Here is a 22847-nt window from a genome sequence, read left to right on the forward strand (position 1 = left end):
ACAACAAGTCGCCGATCTTGGCAATGATCTACTGGTGCATCTACTCTTGTAGTTTCCACGGTGCTGTCTGCCAAGTATAAAACATGGTACGTCATCTTTCTGCAAGCAAGAAGCATTTGGTAATGTTTCTATAACCTAGAAAGTAGGTATATTGCTTCAGCGTCTCTGCGCGAGTTTTGAATAAAGAAAACATGAACACAAAGCTTTATCTTTCATCATTTATTATGACTTACACTGGACGTGAGCTGCCGGGCCCCTCAGTGACCACCAGGTGGCCACATTAATAGCTCGGCACTAAATCAAGCGAGGAAGAAAAAGAAAGTGGTGATCTATTGTGGCTGGGAAGTCTGGGCCAGAGATCACACGCACACACACACAGTCGCTTGCTTTGGCCACGTCACAGTTCTTTTCTGCTGCACTGCTTGCGAAGCATGCGGCCAAAGTACGCATCTCCTGTGCTCTGTTTTGTACTTGGCTTGCCACATTGTCATCGGGGTGGCGTCTCCTCAGTTGGCAGCCACTATGCAACTGCGGCTGCAAGATGGCAACACTGTACGATCCGGCTTCGCGGAGAAGCATGCCAAGTATTGTGCTAAGGTAACTCCGTTTTGATGGCTCAGAAGAATTGTTCACTGGTTCATGCTTAAAATTTCACACTGAGGAAGCATTTCATGACTTGTGCAATATCACGGAAAGGTACAGTACTCGATACAGCTTTCTTAAAAGTAAATCGTTTACAATTGAACCTCACTGTAACAAAGTTGCGCATGAGAAGAAAATGGCTTCGATATATCCGAAAATTCGTTATTACCATATGTTCATTACAGTGTGATAATAGCAAGACTATTATCAACTTTGTAATTAGTTATACATGAATTCACCGTATCGAGGTTTCATTATCATGTTCAGAAGGATCTTCCTGGCATAACTGTACTTCCTCCATCAGCCAGCAACATTCACGTGCCAGCCAATCGTGACAGCAATAGACGTGATGAAACAAATCGTCACAGCAACAGCCAATCACAGACGATACTTGCGAAACGTTAGTTTTACGAACACTAGCCAACAGGTGCATGTTGTGTGATGGAACAAGAACAACACACTCTCACTAGTGGCGCCATATTACTCTGAACATTGCAACTGCCCCTCCTGTACAGTCATGAACAATATGAAAGGGAACACAGAAATTGACTTCAAATAGACGTAGTGACAAAACGCAATTGCCAAGAAGAAAAATGTTCAGAACACTACATGCTCAAGTGAAGAGGTATCCGTTGCAAGTCAATATGTCAGATTCTTATCTGCACATCACATGTATGTTACCTAAACACGAACCTAGTGTTCCCTTTCATATTGCTCATGGCTGTAACAGTACGTAACGTGTGTCTTGCCTTTGACAGATGATGCCACCACTCCCATCACTGAAATAAATTAGATTTGGGCTCTCACACTGTCGCATACAAAGCACTCTTTTCATCTAGTTAGTCTGGAAAAAACGTAAAAGGGCAGGTACTGCACTCAAGCATGGCGTTAAACAAAACCCATCGCACTGTTCCAAGTTCTCTAGGGAACTTGAGCGCAGGAAGTTGGTAGTTCAGCCAAAAGAGCCACTGGGTTCCCTTAGTAGCACAACATACTGCACACTTCAGACTTTTTTTTTTGTGTGTGTAAAAAAAAAGGAAGGAAGCCGGGAACAGAAACGAACAAGTAACATAAGGCACAAGTGATAAATCTGGAGAAAACGTAAATAGAAACTATACAAATGAGCAGACATGGATGTGGCTTTCTCCGAAACTGCAAGGCAATTGTTCACCTACAATGGTTGTCACCGGAAAAAAAAAAGAAAGTGCAACGGATCAAGAACAATGTCTTGTTCTGAAGCACGCACTTAAATTACAAGCAGTATTGTCGTTTTTCAAAATTTAAGCTTGTCAAACAGGATAACCATTTTGTTGTTTGACAAGTCTACGTAATATTTCCATACACATGACTTACCCATGCACATGACCAAATAACCGGATGCAAAAAACAAACTGAGTGTACGCAACCTGTGCAAACAACAAGCACATAAGAAAGCTGAAATCACTGTAAAAGCAACGCAGCCCAACTTTCAGCATGGGGTGAAGCCCCAGAAGTGATTGCTCATGCCACCAGTTGCTGCTGAGGTTCTGAAGGGTAGTCCCGCAGCCGCGCAGTGCACGCCACTGTGGAGTTCTTGGTCCACGCAGCCGAACCAAAACGCAGAACACCTTCCAGCAGCTCCCGATTTTGTACTAGAGAATTTCAATAATTTTCCGGTGTGCAGTGCACGCGGCAAAATACAGTACTCCTTCAAAGCAACAGATTCTGCATTGCAGACAAAGCCGCACGGCGTCGAGACAGCGGCATGCCAAGCATGAAACAGAACGAGCCACAGTACACATCTTCGTCAGAAAAGTGCGCGTTCTTTGACACACCTCTCGTTATCGTAGAGCAAGAGGATATCAACATACGTATCATCTAAAAAAAGAATCTGCCAGTGGCTAATAAAACACTTCAGTAAAATGCTCGCTAAGCACCGAGCACGTGCTTCGTACGAGAGCGGCCAACTCGACCGACCCACAATACCAACGGCACATTTTGTCTTCGGAACACCGCCATCACAGAAAAGCAGACTTCTTGATGCTGACTTGAGAGCATTGCACGACTGGGCCTCTGTCAGAGCATCCGGCTCGGAGCGAGCTCAGAGGAAAGGCCGTCACTGCACCAAGGATAAGTTTTCTAAGCACAGACGAGTGCGCTCTCGCCGCTCTCCACAACTGAGCTCCCGGAGCATTAGAATAAAAACGGGAGACAAGTCGTGCTGACTTTTAAAGTACTCGGACTGTCGCCGCCGTGACGCAGTGTGTGGGCAATGCCCCTGCGGTGTGGTTGGTGGACGACTGTCGCCGTGGATGGCAGCAGGCAATCAAAGCTGCCGGTCGAAATTCAGGTACGTCTTGAGCCGAGGTGGCAGGGGCAGCTCGAGAATCCTCTGGCGCAGCAAGGGGGGACGCTCCTGCAGCTGCTGCTGCTGCACAGTGATGGGCACAGCAATCAAACCAGCAGTCCCTTACAGGTCCGCAAACCTTTAGCCAGATTTTCCGTGCACTGAGAAATGTGCGTTAACACAAGGCTTTAACTTAAAGAGAGTGGAGCGAGTTGTCTCAAATGCAAGTGTGCTGTAAAAATGAAGATTTGTTTATGTCAATGCTGTAACCCCACTGCTGTAGCACCTTCGGGCAATGCAGGGTAATCTTTGAATAAAAATAAAGAACTTGAGGGGACACTAAAGGCAAATATTAAGTCGACGTTGATTGTTGAAATAGCATTCTAGAAACATCATAGTGCTTGTTACATGCCAAGGAAATGCTCATTTTGAAAGAAAATCATGTTTTAGTGGTCCGCACAGCGTTAGCGCACTTCAAGTCGCCCGCCTGAAGGAGCCTTCTGACGTAGCATTTACCGTGGCCAACGTTGCCAGCCTTTACTGCCCGGACGCCGATGCTACGGTTTCTTGCGCAACACCGACCATCAACTTTGCCAAGACGCAGCCACGAGCCACTTCGAAACTGTATAGTTCACTGTAACTGAGCTTAGCTTGGCCAGAAGCAGCAGTAGAGTATCATCAGTGCAAAAATAGCGAGAGCCATGCACACGCAGCAGTACGCGATACCGAAAACTACCACTGAGACGCGCAGCTCGGAGAAAACAGAACTTTTAACCCCTCGCGTTGTTCTCCATGGTGACACCAAGCGGTACTTTTTTCCATGAATCAAACCGAAACAAACAAGCAGCATTTTATAACGTCTTGTGATTCATGGAAGTTGTGATTCATGGAAGGTTCTTTTTTTTATCGCAGCTAGTTTGATTACTAGCGGTTAACTGTACTCAGGACTCTTAACGTTATCGGGACCATTTCCGATATGTCTCACACGTGGCACATATAGGGTCCTACATTTACCTTAATTTCTCGATTAGTAGAGCACTGCTGTTGATACTATTGATGTTTTAGAAGTTCACACACATTGACTTTTCACTCTGATATAAATTGTCATTTGTCCTTAGTGTCCCTTTAAGGCCATCGCTCAAGATAGTGCCCGATGCGAACATCCCCAAGACGCTCAACCGCAACTGCACTCGGTGCATGTTCACGTCACTCTTTAGATCATGCGTTACGTTCACACTGGGTGACAAATTTACATCGAGTGTTAGGTTTATGCTGAGTGTTACGTTCATATCATGCCTTACTTTCACGTCGGGCACTGCATTCACACCAGGCGTTACATTTACGGTGAGTGTTAGGTTTACGCTGGACGTTACATGCACACAAGGCATTACGTCCACATTGGGCATTGCATTCACACTGGGTGTTACACAGAGAGTGTTAGATTTACGCTGGATGTTACAAAAAAAAAAGAGAGAAGAAAGTAGCCATGCGAATGTAAAATTTGTTGCTGAGCAAGGTGGTCAATGATGCAAGGACTTCTTACTGCGCTACCACGTATTCCCTAGCAGCGTGAAAACCGAGGCACACGCCCTGAAAGCTTAGATGGTGCTGGAAATAGACAGCATAAGCAGTGATGTCACCGGCCACCGCACCAACGCCTTAAAGGGATACTGAACAAAAATAGGAAAAAATGACGAAAACATCAAAAAGCCATTCATAAAACGCAAGTGTTCCAACAAACAGACATTATTTCATATATTTTTGAACAGCTGCCTGTATTTTTGGTGGATCGTCAGCAAGCGGTGGCTACACGTCAGGGCAAGAGGGGCAGCACATCGATGGCCATGACATCGAATATCCCTGCAGCGAATGCAGGGTGCACGTTTTCCTGTTCTGCTATTTTCCTTTCTTTGACCTCCTCTTTACACCCCACTCTCCCCTTCCACAAAATTGCTCAGCCGTGGCCCACCCGGGAGACTATTAGCTGCCGGTGCCAATCTTAGTGGTTCTACACTCGGCAACAACTTATCTTGACAGTGGAGAGAAGGCTATGGAGGCGGGGCACCCGCACATTTGTGTTACTACGCAGTAGTCCGGCAGCTTGCAGCCGAATTCAGTTCCAGTTCCAGTTTTGCTTGCTCGCAGCATTCGTCAACAATTCGGGCTGATGGCACCTTATTCCAGCATGGACGTTGCAGATAACTTGCTTGGCCTGTTTTGACAGCCACTTTCTGTCACATTTCGAGTATATATATCGTTGTCGGAGAACGAAACGCCAGTTTGCGGCAGCACATGGCACAGCCGGCATCTGGGACGCCATGTTTATTGCAAGACAGGCGTGCGGAAAACGTGGTGCTGAACAAGAAATGAAAAAAAAAAAAGAAAAAGTTTAAAGTGTACGATAACTTCTCTCCACTAACGGCTTCCCATACTTGTTATATAGTTATAATGAAGAAAGCTTTAGCAATTTGATCTAGGTAACTCTGAAAATTTGAAAATAAAAATAAGTACTATTTCATGGCACGCACTCGGGCAAGCGTTTCGGTTCTGTAGTTTCCACAGTACTGCCAAGAAAAGTTGCGCCGAGTAGAGGAACCGGATTGGGAGCGGAGATGGTTGAGAGATGCGAGCAACGGCTGGCAAGGTTGGCATGCCCGTTTCCTGGGATGTTAAGCGTCACGTCCTCTGGTTCACGGTGCGGCCACTAGACGTGGCAGTTTGTGAAAAACGCATGAAATTCATTATTTTCCACTAGTTTCTGTCTGAAATGAAGGTTGTGTCGACAGATTTCAGCATCCAATTTTTCAATTTGGCTAGAAATCTCGGCAGTAAAAGTTTTGTTCGGTATCCCTTTAATAACTACACTCAAACCTCATTATAACGAAGTTACATCTTACACGAAAATAACTTCGTTATATCCAAAAATTCGTTATAAACGTATATTCCTAACACTGTACATATAGCAAGACTATCTTTCATTTACTTCATTATAACCGATATTTCGTTATATCCGTGTTCGTTATAACGAGGTTTCAGTGTATAATAGCCTGACGTTTGCCATCTCGGTTATGCGAGACGGGCTGAGAAGTACTGCACCTGCGAGTTTTGCACATGGTCTACTGCTTCCAATGAAGGCTGTGCAGTGCTCCAACTTTCTGAAGTTGTCTTCAAGTGCTTATTGGGAGAGACGCATTGTATAAAAAACAAAAGAGAAGCATCTAAAGGTAATCATAGTTGGTTCATTTGATAGCGTTTTTCTTCAGCGAGCGAATAGGCCACTACACTCTAACTTGATCATAAGGAGCTAAGTCTCGATTGCACAGGAGAACACAACTGACAGGCACTGCCTGTCATAGTGGAATGCCAGTTTTGGAGGAAGCCAGAGGTGAGCAGGAAAACTTTTTTTTCTTCTGAAATTACCTGAAAGTGACAGAAGGCTGCAGCAGTATCAGAGCAATGCAAGGTAGTGCGCCTCTAAAAGGCATGTTTTCTTGTGTAACATTTGGTCCACCACATATGCCTATAGTGGTATCTGTTTATTGTCCTTAGGCTGTCCTGCCTGTATCCAGCGCATCTATGCACCCTCGCTCCCACGACTACTGTTCCAAAACACCACCCAGAATTGCAGGTGTGAGGGCAGTGGGCTTAACACAACTCAATAAATGTTCGTTCACTCCTGCTGATGGCATCACACACTTCAAGGAGTTCGCGAAACGTTCCACCTTACCAGGGCCTGCGGGCAGACGTCGTCGAGAGCTGCGCGCTTCCACAGGATTGAGCCCTCTCCGCCGGCCGAGCGCTTGCGGTGCGGTTCGTCGCCGCTGCTGCTGCCGGAGTCACCGCCGGTGGAAGTGCCACTTCCGGTGCCTCTGAAGGGCACTACTGCGTTGCCACTGCTGCTGCTGCGCAGGCGTGGAGGCTGCAGACGGCGGCGAGGCTTCACGATCTTCTCCCGATCCAGCCGGGCACGGAGAAGGCGACGGATCACGCCGCGGCTCAGCTCCTGGAGGCTGCTAGGCTGATAGTCGGCTGCCCAAGAGAACGGGTAAGGCACGGAAGTTCTCGAAAGCGGCGGTTCAAACCAGAAAGTGGGCTAATAGATGCCTGAAGGTGTGGTAAGGAAAGCGTTAACGAGTAATGCATGCACAGTACAGTAAAAGCTCGTTAATTCGGATTTCTAGGGACCGGAAAAAATGTCCGAATTAACCGAATGTCCGAATTATCGAATGGTCGAAATAAACGCAATAAATGCAACAGTTTTTTCAACATACCTTTACTGTACAAGGTAATCGCGGATGCGTCTCTGTTTTCGAGCAGAAATTCACGCGGACACAATTTTTCTGAGCCCTTCAAGGTGCTCAGCAGCTCGTATGCTGTCTGCAGTGCCAAAACAAAATTCTTTAAGGACGACGAGGGCCTCTGAGGCATCCTTCACAGTACGAGGGGGGCCTGTGTGGCTCATAGTGTGGCTGCTCCTCTTCAGGCTCTTCGTTCTCGGATTCGTCGCCATGCATCACTTCCTTGACGATTTGCTCATCAGTCAGAGAGCCGGCAGTGGCAACGCCATCAATGCCGATATAATCGTCGAGTGTCACTGCATCAGGCATAACACTTCCGAAATCCTGCCCGTCATCGGCACCGTCGTTCGGCGACATTTCGGCCAATGCGGCATCGCTGGAGTCGGGTACAACAAAGCCACTGTGCCTGAAACAGTTGGCAATGGAGTGCGCAGGCGTGCTCTGCCACACATACGCGAACAGTGCTAACTGTGCTCAGGAGACTCACGTCGTATTGTTTGCCGACGTCATGGCACAGGAGCTACTTCTTGCCGGGAGAGCCTATTTTTCAGGGCACGCAAAACTTCTACTTTGGTGGTGAAGTCCTTGGCCTCGTACTTGGGCCGCTTCGCCGGCGTTGCCATCGGCGGAGAGTGAGTTCACACGAGAAGTCAGTACAAAAGCACCAGCAACGATCAAGCTAAAGGAGCCGTACAGAATTGTTCCTCGATAAAACAGCGTTCAACGATGCAGCACACCAACGGTAACAAAGCAACAAAAATGACACCGCGCCAAACCCACACGCTATTAACGCTATCACGCGCGAAGAAAAGGCGTTCAACCAGTCTCAAGTCAAGCCAAGCCGATAATTGATGTCCATGGCGATGCTGCGTTTGAGCTTCACTTTTGTTCCGAATGGTTCTTTTTTCGTTTTCGAGCCTCGCCAGCGGCCCGAAAGTCGCCGAATTATCCAATTTGTCGTCAAATCTGTCCGAAATAACGAGCGCCCAGTCTCATAGAGTGATGCATATATTTACAGGGACCAGATGACGTGTCCGAATTAACCGATTTTCCGAATTAACGAGTCGAATTAACGAGCTTTTACTGTATTCAAATTCACTTCAGCATAAACAAATAAACGAATAGAAGGCGGGTTACCACATGTAACCTGCCTGAAAAGGTGACATCAGCAGCTATGCCGTGAAACCACCCATTCAGGGGAAATCTGAAACCGATTAGTTAATTTAAATGTTTAAAAGTGTGTTATACAGGATTTTATGGGCTAAGTATGGCAAATTTTAAAAAATAACAGATTTTACCAGCTACAACTAGCACCCTAATACTACTACCACTACTACTACTACTACTACTACTACTACTACTACTACTACTACTACTCAAATCCCCCTATTATTCAAATCCGCTTCGAAATCATTAATTAGCATTTGCTTCGACTTTGCTTCAAACTAAAAAAGTGACATTCACATAAGCCTAGTGCAATTGTATAAATTCAATCGAGACAAAAAAAAGATGTTTGAGAGATGATGGAGACTTCAAGTTGCCGAGCCAAGATTTCTGCAGGCAGACTTGTCAAAACGTTAGCCCCAGTGATATTCCTTGTTAAATGACTTCTCATTCGACATCTCATTCGCAAGCATATAGAAGCTCTCAGCCGAGAAGAAAGGTGGTATAAAGTGGCAGTGGCTACTTACGCAGAACCACTTCAGCACCATCCCTTTGCGGGGGCACGAGGCTGGCAAAGGACACGGGGAGGATGTTCTTTTCCACCCAGATGTCCTCGGCCGTGCGCTTCACCTGCACCAGCTGTTGAAGGCCGGCGAGAACAGAGACCAACTTCTGGGATGACCACATTGCTTTCACGTCATTTTGAAGGGAGTCCATGAACCACCCCTCATGCTTGGTGAAAATACTACACGTAAAGCAGAAAGCCAACAGAACAGCTTAGCCAAATCATGTAGTCAGACGCAGCGAGGTGAGTTTACAAGCGAAGCACAAAGCTGCCATTTTCTCTGGCGCCCTCTTCTCATGCAGAGGTCCATACTCACTATCTTTGGAGGGCCAGCCTCAGCTCCATTTCATTATTAAGCAGACTGCTGCTACTGGCTGATAGCTGACAAACCAAGAGCAGCATTCGGATCATATGCACTTCTTGCCACAGGGTGCTGCCATGCACTGGCGACGTGCCCTTTAGTGTGCTTAAATTACACAGCAGCAACACTAGCGTACACCAGAATCCCACTGAGAGAACGATCAAGTTTCATGATGCACGCTGACGCACCTTCTTTACCCCACGCTGCCCTCACTGTGTAGCTCTCACGCGTTCGTCAGGGCGAGAGAAGAGAGAAAGCGCTTAAAGCGTGCGACGAACCCCCGTAACTTTGCTTGTTCTTGATGGATTATAAAACTTTTTTGCGGCGATCGATTTGTGAGGCAATAAATTCCGATACTGAGCTTTATTTGATGATTATTTTGAAAAGTGGTTCAGGACCCCTTTAAGGTGAAAGCCCTAGATGCCTCATCAAACACAAAAAGTGAGCGTCAACATCAATTTCAACATGAATGGTGGAAAAAAAAATCAAACAAAGTAAAGGAAATTAAGGCAGCCTCGCATTAGTAGCGCCAAGCCTGAAAGAAGTGCCGAGCTGGGCAGCCTTCTTTGTCTGCCTTAGGTTTTCTCTTTCTTTTTTCCTCTCTTTCTTTCTTTTTCTCTTTTCCAGTTTTTTTCTGTTTTCTTTCTCTTTTTATTTCTATTTATTTCTATTTCTCTTCCTATTTTTTTCCCTTTCTTTCTCTCTCTTTCTATTTCTCGCTTGCTTCCTCATTTTTATACATTTTTTTGCCTGCATTACACCAAGTGATGACAGCATACGACAGCCCGGGCCCCTAAAGTGCTCCGCACTTAAGGGGAGACCCTGCTTCTGAAACATGTTTCTTGTTTTTGAGCATATCATTATGAAACTTTCACAGCTTATGTATTTTTCTGTGCTGATTTCAAACATGCAATTATATTGTTTTAATACAATATGTAGTTTTGAAACTATTAAATAGTTTTTGTATAGTTAGGAGCAGGCTTTATTTCTAAACTGTAAGAGTTAACAAGCAAATCAGCATATCACAATAACCTGAAATGAATACTGTACGCAATAAAACAAGAATGGATGTTCTAGGCCCATTTGAACAAAAGTTATGGTACGTTGAACATTCCCAGCTTGATCCCAGTTTGACCGAGCTTGACAGCGCTCACTTGCGAAGTGTCCAACGAACCATAACTTTTGTTCAAATGGGCCTAGAACATCCATTCTTGTTTTATTTCATACAGCATTCATTCCAGCTTATTGTGATATGCTGATTTGCTTTATAACTCTCACAAGTTATAAATAAATCTTGCTCCGAACAATACACATGAGATATATTATATTTTGAAAACAGCATAGTGTATTAGAAAAATAATTGCATATTTGAAATCAGGACATAAAAATACACAAGCTGCGAAAGTTTCATAAAGATTTACTCAAAAACAAAGAAATATGTCTCCGAAGCAGGGTCCCCCCCTTAAAAGCAACTGGTGCGCCTCATAACTCCATGCATCATACAAGAAGCCTAACATCCACTAAAGCACTGCAAAGTGTAGTAAGAAGCGAATGAGAGTAATCTGATAAATGCTGCAAGTTGAAGAGTTCATCACTTCCACGTTGTCTTTCGTGTTGTATGTCTAGTACGGTGAACCTTTCTAATTTGACATTAATTCCGGTAATTATCATTTACCTGATCGTTGCAGGGCATAACGAGCACGCCTCCAATCTTGAGGAGGGCCGTGAGGACGGCCACTTTCTCGACAGGACAAGAGGCTCCGCAGTAGACTCGGTCGTAGCGGCGGCCATTTGTCTCTAGCGAGAGGCAGTTGCCCACGACGAAGCGCGGCTCGCAGAAGTCAAACTCTTCGAGAGCGTGGCTAGACCGCAAGAACTGCGACACCTGTTAAGAGAGTAAAAAAACAAAAAAATTACGAGGTTCCATGCACTGTTGGCAAAAGCACAGAACACCTAAAGAACAGTTTGCACAATATCAACGCACTGCGCTAGATCAGCATTGATGGAACGCATATCTTTTGACCACAATATATTCGCGGCTGTCTTATACCCCTTTTTGTACCTTCAATACGATGTCCAAAATGTCAATGTTAATTTCCAACCAAATGCAACTTGTCTCGAGTAGAAGCTGGTGTATTTAATTGTTATTATTACTTTTTTTATTGTATTTATACATACTGCAGCCCATGTGGGCTGTCGCAGGAGTGTGTTTATATACTGCATACACATCAGAACATTTTTAAACACAAATCCATTACAACAGGGTAGGGATCATGTTACCTAATTTTAAAGAAACGATGGGCATTATTAATCCAGCACGAATCAGGTTGACATAAACAAAAATTCCTCTAATGGCAACGACCTAATTGCACCTGGTAGTAAATTCCATTTTTCAATTTTAGGGAAGAAGCTGTACTTAAATAAGTTAGTAAATGGATGAAATGGTGCAAGGTCAAGTTTGTGGCTATACCTTAGCAGGTTTCAATTTATCAGGTGTTTTTCAAGCATCCGGTTATCACTATACTTATCCTATATTTATCAAGAAGTGTCAGGGTTTCAATTTATTTTACTTGTATTCTATCAGCAATGGCCAATGTTGACTATATGATGGCTAGTGATGCATATCCGTTGTTCAAACATCCTTGTCTTCAATCCTACTGTCGCCTATCCGTTGTTAAAACATCATTGTCTTCAATCACTATCAATCCAGTCAGTGAGTTGACTACCTAATACTGTACTTGTATTGCGGTTATCATTTTTGTTCATTGCCAGTGTGTCTACCGAGTTGACTTTTCTAAATTCCCTGAGTTTTCCAGGTTTTCCCTGAGCGTTTTCGCTAAAATTCCCTGAGTGAAGCAGAACTTTGTTTTATGTCAAGATGGGTAGAGACCATATCGCTCGGTGATGTCACTCTCTAATACAGTCGACGTCCGATTTCCCGGACGCCCGAAATTCCGGACATGCCTGATTTCCCGGACTCATCTGTGGCACCGTCAAGTTCCCCGTAAAGTCAATGTATTAAAAAGTCCGAAATTCCGGACGCTTATAGCCTTCGCCATTCGATTTCCCGGACTTTTAACTGTTAACCGCCGACCCAAAGTCACCACCGACGCCGCCATTTTGGTTGTTTTCATTTTCATATCATTGAACCCACCATACTCGCATCAGCAGCAACGCCGCACCGCGCTACAACCGCGCCGCGGCTGCCGTAACCTCGAAACCGCACGTGTCAATCCGTTGCCAGCCGTAGCTTAGCCAAGCCAAACCTCACTGTGTTCGTTCACGTGTTGTCGTGTTGTTTTGTCAGCTGTGCCAGCTCTGCGGTCGTGTCTGCGATTGATCGTTTGCTGCTGCGCGATATCTTCAGTGATCACGTTTCCCGACCTTCAACATCCACCGAGTTCCTAGCTGTTTCGTGCTGCGCTTTTCGTCGAGCGGATTCGCCGTTTACAGCAATGGCACCGACTGCTCCTTCGTCTTCGTCCGCGCCTTCGAAGCGCACAAAGCCACCTCGTAGGCTCACGATGACGAACTGCCATCCGCGGACGTTGCCTTCGACGATCTGCGCGCTGGCGGCGTGTTGATTCCAGCCGAGATAACCCTTGAGGGCTTCGCCGACGCTGACAAAGACCTCGAGCTATGTGCGGAGTTGACCGATGACACCGATGACGAAATCATTCATCAAGTTACGGAGGATTCCGATGCCTCCGACACCGAGAACGAAGAGCCAGCTCCTACACAGCCAACGAACACGGAGTTGATGCGAGCACTGATGACACTGTCATTGGTGTACAGCGGCAACATGACGTTGACTGAAATTGAGGCAGACATAATAGCGGGCAAGCGGACCGTGCAAAAGAAAATAAGCGACTTCTTTGCGCCCAAGTGCTGACCTATGAGGTAGTGCCGGCCACGTCATATTTTTTTTTTATAAACGGCTCTTTTCAGAGCCACCTAAACAATGCATTGGCTGAATTGCTATGGGAATCTTGTACTCCGGCTGTGACACTCTCCGTCAGCGAAAAATACCTACCAAAAATGTGCGTTTTCACGTGCATTCGTTTTTCTGGACTGCCCGATTTTCCGGACGTTTTCGCGGTCCCTTGAGGGTCCGGGAAATCGGACGTCGACTGTACGCACGTTAGAAAACAAAAACGACTTAAACCCATTTGAATAGTACATAGAACAGCTAAACCTCAATATAGCGAAGTTGGTAAAAGCGGCAACTCACTTCGTTATATCGAAACTTCGTTAATGTGAAATTCGACCTTTCATGCAAGGCATAGTTACTGAAGGATTACTCTTAAACTGAAAATGCCACAAGAATGCTCGACTAATATGGCAACATGAAAAAACTTTTCTTACTTTTTTCTTGAAAAAAAAAGTCAATTTTGTTGAGCCTGAGGTGCAGCAATCTGAGTTAAATGCCTTGCCAGAGTGTCACATGTAAATACGAAACAAATGTGGGTTTAATGCACTTTGGAATTGCGCTTGTTCTCCTGCTGCGGGTTGTTGTCAAATCCTTGGGCGTTGCCCAGAGCAATGCAACACCTTTACTACCATGTTGCCCAGCCGAACCATTTGCTCTCCAGGAACGCAAGACATCGAAAACCATCCCACGTTAGAAAAAAAGAGTCACAGTTTCACCGCGAGAGCAAAATAGTAAATCCGATAGCAACAGAGGGGAATTTTATATGAATATAGGCTAGCAGCTCGCTCCTTCAAGAAACGCAGCCGCTGCACTAAGAGAAGTGCCCTATCTATGGCTCAAAGGCGGATTCAGGTACCTAATGGGGGGGGTGGGGTTACAAAGGCTGAAGCCCCCGCTCAGCAGTGCATTTTGGTGGGTCACGCATATTTACAACAGCCCAGAGGGGATTATGGCAGTGCCTAAGAAGCCTTCATTGTAAATGTGCATAGGGAAGCAGGAAAAGGTAGAGCGATGAGAGAGGTAGAGAGCAGGAACAAGATTCTCTTTACCCCTTTTGGGCAGTGGCAGGCAAAGCAACCTGAAAAAGGGGGCAAACTCAACAGGCAGCCTGACAAAGTAGGTGGACGACAGGCACTGAAGGGGGAGGGGGGGAATCGCCGCTACGTCCCCCCCCCCTTTGGATCCGCCACTGCTATGGCTTCAACGGAAGTTTTGCCATTACAGCACAACACCTACAAAGGTATGAGCCGTCTGCTGATCCCCACTAAAGATACCACGGCGCACGCGACCTCGCCCGCTGGTACAAAGTACGCACTTCCTGTCGGACCTACGCAGCCCCCAGCACCTCCCCAACCCGCCGCCTCCAATCTCCATGTGCCCATCGCGCGAAGGAGACGGTCGGCTCGTTTCATCTCTGCTTAAGCCCCATTCGTCGGCAACGCTCGCGCGCTTTCACTCGCGGATGGAGCATACGACGCGCGGGGTGATGTAATCGCGATTTGGACTTGATAAGGAAGATCATGGCGAAGGCAAAAAATTCGTGTCGGAGTGTCTATAAAATTGCTATCGCAAAAAAAAGCAATATAGCTGCAGGCTAAGATCACATGAAAGCACGGCAACAGCCTGAATTACGGCACATCCGATTATGGTGGAAACGTTACTGTTTTCCGACATCGCGCACCGAATCGAGCAAACGGGACCCGTGCTGGGGTCGCGAATTTCGGTCGCCGCTATGCGTTGGCTATGAAAAGTTTTGTAATTCGGCTCTGTAGCAAACATCCACATGGTGTGGCTGGTAATTGCGAGCTGCAGCCCCCAAGCCTAAAACTTGTTTCAGCAGTGCCCTCATCGGGAAAAAAAGAAAAAAAAAAAGCTTTCATTTGCTGTGAATGGGCCCGTTAGTTACGCTAGCTCTCGCCTGGAAATTTATTATATTCTTCATGGAGTCCTAAATAGCATCTTTGAAGTTCGGGATTAGAGCGAGTGAGCTCTCCGATAACAGCCAACAAGCGTCATCTTTTTTTCTCGCCGATCCGCATGGCTTGCCAGATACCAGCCTTGTCGAAGACATCCGCTTCCTGAACGATCGCGATCGCTTGCAAGATAACTCAAGCTCGTTACATCTACTGCTACCGCTTCTACAACTAATCATGCTTGTTACTTGATACGCGGCGATAACAAAAACACCATATCGGGCACTAACGCACAGCACGCGCGAGAACGAATACAGAACTACACCGCGTAGTCACAGGACACCCTGACAACATTGCGTGATACGATGTGTCGTGGTTCGTGGTTCTCGCATGCCACGCATTAGCCGGACTGTCTCCCACTTCACCGCTCGGAAGGCAATGAGAGCATCGAGGTGCGCCACTTCCCCGCAGCCGCAGCGGCCATTTGATTTGAAAAATGCGTTCACAAAATATCGAGACAGCGCTACCGCGACTTTCGTTGCCTTTCAATAAAGTTACTGTGGATTTTCCCTGATGGGAGCACAATTTCCCTGAGTTCTCCCTGAGAATTTCCAGACTACCCAAAATCCCTGAGAATTCCCGGTTTTCCCGGTCGGTAGACACCCTGATTGCTCACACCAATACTAAGCTATTTCAGTTTATTTGTAGTTTCAATGTTGTTTGCCACCCATCTGACGTTGCAAGTGTCTGCAAACATTGGCCTAGCCATCTATCCTTTGTACCTGCTGAGTGCCGAGCACGTGGTAGCGGTTTTGATTCCAAGTCACAGAGGCTGCAGTGCAAAAGAGCTTGTGCCCTTTCCCTTACGTTCACGTTAAGGAAACTCAAATGGTCAAACTTAACCTAAAGGATCACCTTCCCCCACCTCCTGATAGTGCGAGAGTTACTTTATAATGTTAAACCCTGCAATTTACGCTTTTTCGTACAAGTCAATGACAAATCTTGCATGATGTATAAATAGCAGCTGACCAAGCTGCTTAGCCTCCAATTCAGACAGTTGCTGTGGTTGTCACAATGATTGCTGTCGAGTTTGCCCTTTCTTTGCTGTCACTAGTCTACCAAATGAAGCGTTTTATTTCTTTTTTTTAATTGACACCCCATGTTCAAAAATTTTACACACACACACACACACATATATAAGTAAACGTGAAAAATGTTAAGACAAGCAATGCGGATCTCGTATGTGATGTCATTTCTTGGCAAGGGAATGACAAAATGATTTCTTGGCAAGTATTTCACGCAGACCTTATTCCTCAATGAGTTGTACCTTGAGCTGTGCGTACTGCACAACATCCTCGTGCAGCTCCACACCGTGGTTGACACCGTTGGAACCGAGCAGCAGGCCGGCAACGGTGCTCAGGTATCCCGTGCCACTGCCCAGGTTCAGGAAGGTCATGCCTGGACGCAACTGCAGTGCTTCCAAGACCTGCGTAAAACACACAGGCTTTTGGGCATCAAACTGCACATCAAACACACATCAAACACACATCAAACCATCAAAGCACATCAAACCTGCCAGAGTTGAGATCTCACTATCGAATCAGCGAGAGAAAGGAGAATTCGTTTTTATAGCGCGTGGACTTTATGCAACACAAGGTGCCCCGTAGAGCATAATGTGGCACAAGTGCCGGTCAAAAGCTGCGAGGCCTTTTGTTACTGCCAGTTGGCAGGAGGAGCCCTTGGTGCTGTAATGAAGTTTGCTAAATCTATTAAGTGCACAGCACTTTAGAAGCCCGGGCTGTCATATGCTGTATTCTGTCATCGTACGGTGTCATCTCTCATTGCTTGGTGCTACGCAAGCAAGACCATGTATAGCATAGCCATGTATGGTACAGTATAGCAAGGGCGCACGAAAGAAAAGTGAAGGTGAGGAGGATGGAATTGGGAGGGGAGAAGGTAAAGCATAGCATAGCCAGCACTGTATAGTATAGCCTTGGGTGGGAAAGGGAAGTGAGGGTGCAAAGGAGGGAAGGACAATGGGGCATATCTGTGTATAGTACAGCATAGCAAGGAAGTGGGAAAGGGAAGTGAGAGCGAGGAGGGAAAGGAGGAGGGGAAAGCATAGCATAGCCGTGTATAGTATAGTGTATCAAGGATGGGGGAGTGGGAGGTGAGGAGGAAGGAAAGAAGGAGCGGGAGGGTAAAGCACAGAATAGCCATGTGTAGTGCAGTATAGCATGGAGTGGGAAAGGGAAGTGGGGTGAGGAGGCAGGAAAGGAGGAGGGTAGAGCATAGCATAGCCGTGTATACTATAGCAAGGTGTTTGGGAAAGGAAAGTGAAGATGAAGAGGAGCGAAAGGGGGAGGGTGCCAATGCGTCACAAATGAAGGTTTCCTTTCCCACCACGCACGCCGAACAGGCTGCACGTTTGGAACTACAGCGCGCTTGCCCGTGAACGCGAGCATCACTGAGGGGCAGGTGAATCACAGCTCCACACTTCCTACAGCTTTCACGTTTAGTGCTAACTGCAGTACATATTCCCTTAACCTCTGCATAACCTTTTTTTTTCAATAGTGAGAACATAACTGGAGTGGAATACAATGCTTTTCAGCGATCATATTTCCAAATAAAATTTTTAGAAGAACCTCACAGTAATGGAGCCATAATGAAAGCAATGTTCACTTGTTCGTAGACTTATGCAGCTGCCTCATGGTTTCTAACGCCGAGACATTCTGTCCCTCCTGAAGCATTCCATATGACTTCCGTATGATTTTATGGAGTATATGTGGAATCCAATTTAATTCCAATAAATTTCCATAAAAATATTCGTGGACAACGTATGGAATTATTGGAATGCACACAAAAGATTTCATAGGAAGGCAAGTGTGGCACAGCATTACATTCTTGTTTTTACAAGAAACATTCAAACCTTTGTACAAGAGAAAGAAAGCAAGACAACTTTGAAGCGCATAAAATGCATGAAGAAAACAAACACGTTATTTAACTTTAAGGATGACTGCACTGTTTAAGGACAAATAGGAGCAAACAGCTGAACACCTCATAAGCATCAGAATACCAACCTTGTTTTAGATTCCCAGCTTGGTTTAGGAAGTGGAATGGCCGGTCACAAACTGCTCAGAAATTGAATATCTACTTTGACGTCACAGTTCATCATATCTTGCTGTTTACTACAATGAAAGAAAGTTAGGGAAATGCTCAACGAAAGCTTCTCAGGTGAGGACGGGATGTGATCAAAATTAGATGAACATTTGCTTAAGATTGCAGGAAGCACATAACGTTCCAGGGCCACTACGTGGGATCTCTTGTTCACATTGAAAAGCAATTCGAGAGGTTCCGGAGCGATGAGTCATTGTGCATTTAAACGACAACAGACGCAATGCACAGGACGCGGAGTAACCTTTCCGGTTTGTACACCTGCAGCCTGTCACACTGGTCATTGATGTAAACGAGAGACCGGCAGTAGCCCTTATAGTGCCAACCATAAGTTTCTTTCAAGTTTAAAGGGGCCATGACACGATCAACCAACAATTCGCGGTTTATCGGCAAAAATAGAAGTAGAAGGTCTGTTATGCCTACACGTGTACGAAAAATGAACTGTAAAAGGATATTTCAGTCCAAAATAAGCCCTAGAAGTTTCCGACTATAAAACCAGCCAACTGCCGGCGACCGCCATTTTGCCATGACGTGTGATGTCAAGTGCTGCATGGAGAGGAGCCGCCATCTTCTACGTAAAGCTTCAGCTGCTGCAAATTGTTCAATTTCAGTGCCAACCTGAACAAAATTAAAATAGCTCCATCGCACGCTCAGCTGACCATGGAACAAAATTGTTCACCAGGAATGCAAGCTCTCGCACAGCAAGGAGATCGTCACATCATGGCTCACGAGGGCGCCAGTGCTGCCCAACTCTCAGGCTACTCACATGTTTATAAAATTATTCAGTTAAAGTTAGGCACTCCACCAAAATGCACTAAAATTTCGCCAGCTTGTTTGCAAGCACACAAGGGTTAACCCACATAACACAGATTATGATAAAAAATTGGGTGTCATGGCCCCTTTTAGTGCACGCTCGCTTCGTTCTGATCGGTGTACAGGGTTTGTGATGCACGAAATGCGCTGGAAGCCAAACGCACCTCCGAGTAGATGCATGGCGCCGATAAGTGTAAATTCCCTTGTTTCCACGCCAGGTCTCGATATGCATTTTCCTTGCATCCATCGGCGTAGTAGTGCGCCCGGTCAACGGCGCGCAAGGCGCTCTCGACATCCGGACTACGGATGTAGTCCGCCTCAACCAGATGGTCCACAAGCTCGTCGTTGTCTTCGCCCGCACTGACGGCGCCACCCATTGCCTGCAGAGTCAGTTAAGAGAATTATGAGGCCCGGAGCTGAATTTGTCTCAGAGGCCCATTGATGATGACATGAAAGAATGTGAAAACAGGCGATTGAAAGCTGTCTAAATGGTCAGCATTTAACTGACTACTCTCACCATCCCTGGGATCCCGAAGCTAATGTAGTCCCTGGCACCAGTGATGATGATAATAACGACAACAATCACGGTGATTGGTTATATGCCAAACTTTTGGACTGTTATAGGTTTCACGCTCTGTTTCAAGTTCATCCGCAGATGAAGTGTTACATGCTGATGAACATACATACAATGGAATCTTGCATCTTGGTGTAATGTTCGCAGCATTTCTGCTTCGAAAAAACATGTTTCTTTTATTCTGTTCAGTTACCTAATGTTGACAGCCTAACAGGCGTATGGTTGGCATTTACCTGTGAAGTTATCACAAATCTACAAACTACAAAATCTCCATCTCTATTACTTGTGAAAGAAAGAACTGTGCACTCTAAGAACCAAGTGTTTTATTTCACAGTGGAAGCACTTAATTTCTCTCCACACATGGCATGCAGCCTAGACAAACACCAGAAAGCGAATGTACCAGAAATTGAACCCCCCTCCCCTAAGGATGAGGTAAGCGAGGATGGTCACTTGCGATCAGTGGTTGAGCTATGGAATAAATTTCTGACAGGATATCGGTGCTGCCCCCTTCAATTAGAATTGTGATTGGGTTTTTCATACGAACCCTCAGCAGTTGAAGTACTGAGGCTGATGCTCCCTTTAACCGATCTGTTAATCTGATCCTGATTATCTATCTGCACTGGTCAACACTGAAGATCGGCGTAATATGCCAAAGGCACACGAACACAGAGAAAACAAAAATATAGTGGCATATTCAAACAGACGTGGCAAAGAAACTGAGCAAATACAGACAGTCGTATGTAATTTACAGCAAGACAACTCAGCAGATGACACCGAGTAACCGAAAGAAATAAGATTACTTTTTAAGGGCTAGTTTATCTTTGTTAGTCGAGGCTGGGGGAGGGGAAGAAGGGGGGGTGGGGGCAAGTGCTGGTGTGGCTTGAGGGAGGGGCAAGCGCCCCTTTTGCACTCCCCTGCCGACGCCCATGGGACGAACAGATAACTTGTCACCGGCAGGGACCGAACCTGCAACCTTCACATGTCTATCCACCAGATTTGTACTGCACGAGCGACTTTATGCTCATGCAGCAGCAATAGTCACTCATCTTGCGAGGAGGCTTTGCAGGCAAGAAATATAAACAAAAATGAAAGGCAGGCAGCGATGCTACTCTGATGTTTCCACATCAACTTGTTGCGATTTTACTGTATTTCTTTTGCTGCGTCTTCTCATGTCTAGTGAAACTGTCTATCCGTCAAGCGATATCACGTAGCTGTTATTTAAAAAAAAAAGCCAAATATCAAGCCCAGCATGTTATGAAATCTTTTCCAGTACTAATGAGATATTTCGACATGCACTCTGGCTGACTGATATGTCCTCCTACTTCCCCCACCCCCCCTCCTTTTTTTTTCTTGTTGATGGGAAGTGAAGATAGCAACATTAAAAACAACCCTAATTCCTTGTTATATCGCAATAGAAAAGCACACTGTTTTGCCTCCGTGACACGGGCTCCACGGACTCATTTCCAGCTCTGTTAATGCACATACCCTTCTAATTTAAATAAATAACTGCGCAGGTCACAAAACTTACAACAGGATGAAACTCTGCATTCAAGGCTACGCGTTCTCCAGATAGAGATATCACGCTCTTTCGCAAATATCGTGCCCCGGCAACCTTGGTCTCCGATAGTATGTCCCACACATAAGATAATTGATAAGGGTAATGATTGCAACCCATCCACTATAATGTTACTACTTTCAGCGCACCAACAATTACGCTCTATTACGAAGCGCTTATGGTATTATTTAAAGGCAACACTGATTTCACATGCGCTTTCCAAATCGGTATATCAAACAACAAATATGGATAAAGACAACTAGATTACTGCAGTGAAATCGACTGGAGCGCGCATTTCACCTGCAGAGACACGACAAACATGGTACTGTAAATACGTACGGGCCAGCTTATAAGAAATCGCCGGAAAAAACGATTCATATCGGAATGAAACATAGTTAAACAGGCCCAATTGAGATTGCACAGAGATAGCATGAGAAGGTGTTCAGCAAATTCGCAGGTAAGAGACGGCACCGTAGAAGCGAAGCGCGAAGTGGAAATCGAACCGAAGACGCACTACGCATTTCAACAACGCATCGACGAGAGAAACGCGCACAATTCAGTGCTATGAAACCAGCTGGGAAGGCACGAACAATGAGAAAAAAAAAGTAAAAGCTAGACCACCATACGCCAATGGATACGGTTCGTGGGAGCAGGTGGATCTACGGCCGCGAATACAAAGGTGGCCCTTGATTGAATTGAGAAAATGCAGCGCGTTTACCTAACTGCGCGTTCTGCCTCGCGAGTCGACGTTACGCAGGAAAAACAAAGCAAGAAAAGACGACACGGCGGAAAAGAGATAAACACAGCGGGGAGGGTTCCTTTAAGCCTCAACAGCGGAGTGACCGATGCGTGCGCACGGAGATTTTATAACTTGCCCGAAAGTTGCGTCGGCCGCTGTTGCTAAGGCGCTTCAACTGACGACTAGCAGTGGCACGTCGCTGCACAGTTGTCGGTTCTCAGAAGCTTCCATCGTAGGAGAAATCACGAAGGCATGTCGGGCTTTTCTCGCCCCTTTCTTCCTCTCCAAGACTCTCGCTTAGCTGAGGCGCTGAGGTGAAGTGTGAAGTCAGCTGGAGACAGGTATCGAGCGTGGGTCGCAAGAAAATAAACAGTGGTGAGACCGTGCTGGCACCGATCCAGCAGTCTTTTTCACGCACGCCTCGCTTAAAGGTTCGTTTTAGAAAGGCATTTCCAAAACGCCAATAAGTGTAACAGCGCACACGACTCTGAACCTCTAAAGCAACGTTGCTCTAAAGTAGCTCGCTCGCTTCCGAAACAAACATCACACAAGGACTGCAAGATGGCGGCTCGCAAAAGAAAAATAATTCATGAAATGCGGAACAAGAGCTTACAAGAAGCTCACGGTTAAACGCTTGTATTAGCGCGACATTAAGGCGCGCCTGACAACAAATGACAATTACGTTAACCGCACTTTAATTGTTTTGATCCTCTCCGGCGGCCCCTCGGGGCGTGCTGGCTATGTTGTTATGCACAAGCCAACGTTAGCCTAGCCAAGACTGGTCCATTTCTG

The 22847-nt window shown here is 45.9% G+C and overlaps 1 protein-coding gene across 1 annotated transcript; it reads right to left on the reverse strand.

The window, feature by feature from the left end:
• Positions 1-204: 204 nt before the first annotated feature.
• Positions 205-22618, reverse strand: LOC119371805 (protein-L-isoaspartate O-methyltransferase domain-containing protein 1). Its single transcript, XM_037642262.2, has 7 exons — positions 22192-22618; positions 19352-19567; positions 16528-16686; positions 11032-11241; positions 8958-9069; positions 6696-6997; positions 205-3052 (listed from the first exon to the last, which is right to left on the reverse strand). Exons 2-7 carry the CDS (start codon positions 19562-19564, stop codon positions 2948-2950), a joined length of 1101 nt encoding a protein of 366 aa, XP_037498190.1. The 5' UTR covers positions 19565-19567; positions 22192-22618; the 3' UTR covers positions 205-2947.
• Between the last annotated feature and the right edge of the window lie 229 nt (positions 22619-22847).

This window comes from Rhipicephalus sanguineus, chromosome 10 (assembly GCF_013339695.2).
Source record: "Rhipicephalus sanguineus isolate Rsan-2018 chromosome 10, BIME_Rsan_1.4, whole genome shotgun sequence".
Classification (NCBI taxonomy): domain Eukaryota; kingdom Metazoa; phylum Arthropoda; class Arachnida; order Ixodida; family Ixodidae; genus Rhipicephalus; species Rhipicephalus sanguineus.

Excerpts from the sequence above, each read along its gene's own strand:
- LOC119371805 (XM_037642262.2), bottom strand. The coding sequence starts at position 19,564 with ATGGGTGGCGCCGTCAGTGCGGGCGAAGACAACGACGAGCTTGTGGAC. Across the intron at positions 11,242-16,527 it reads TGCAGTACGCACAGCTCAAG|GTGTCGCAGTTCTTGCGGTC; the intron begins GTACAACTCATT and ends CTCTCTTAACAG. Across the intron at positions 6,998-8,957 it reads TGGTGCTGAAGTGGTTCTGC|CCGACTATCAGCCTAGCAGC; the intron begins GTAAGTAGCCAC and ends TCTCTTGGGCAG.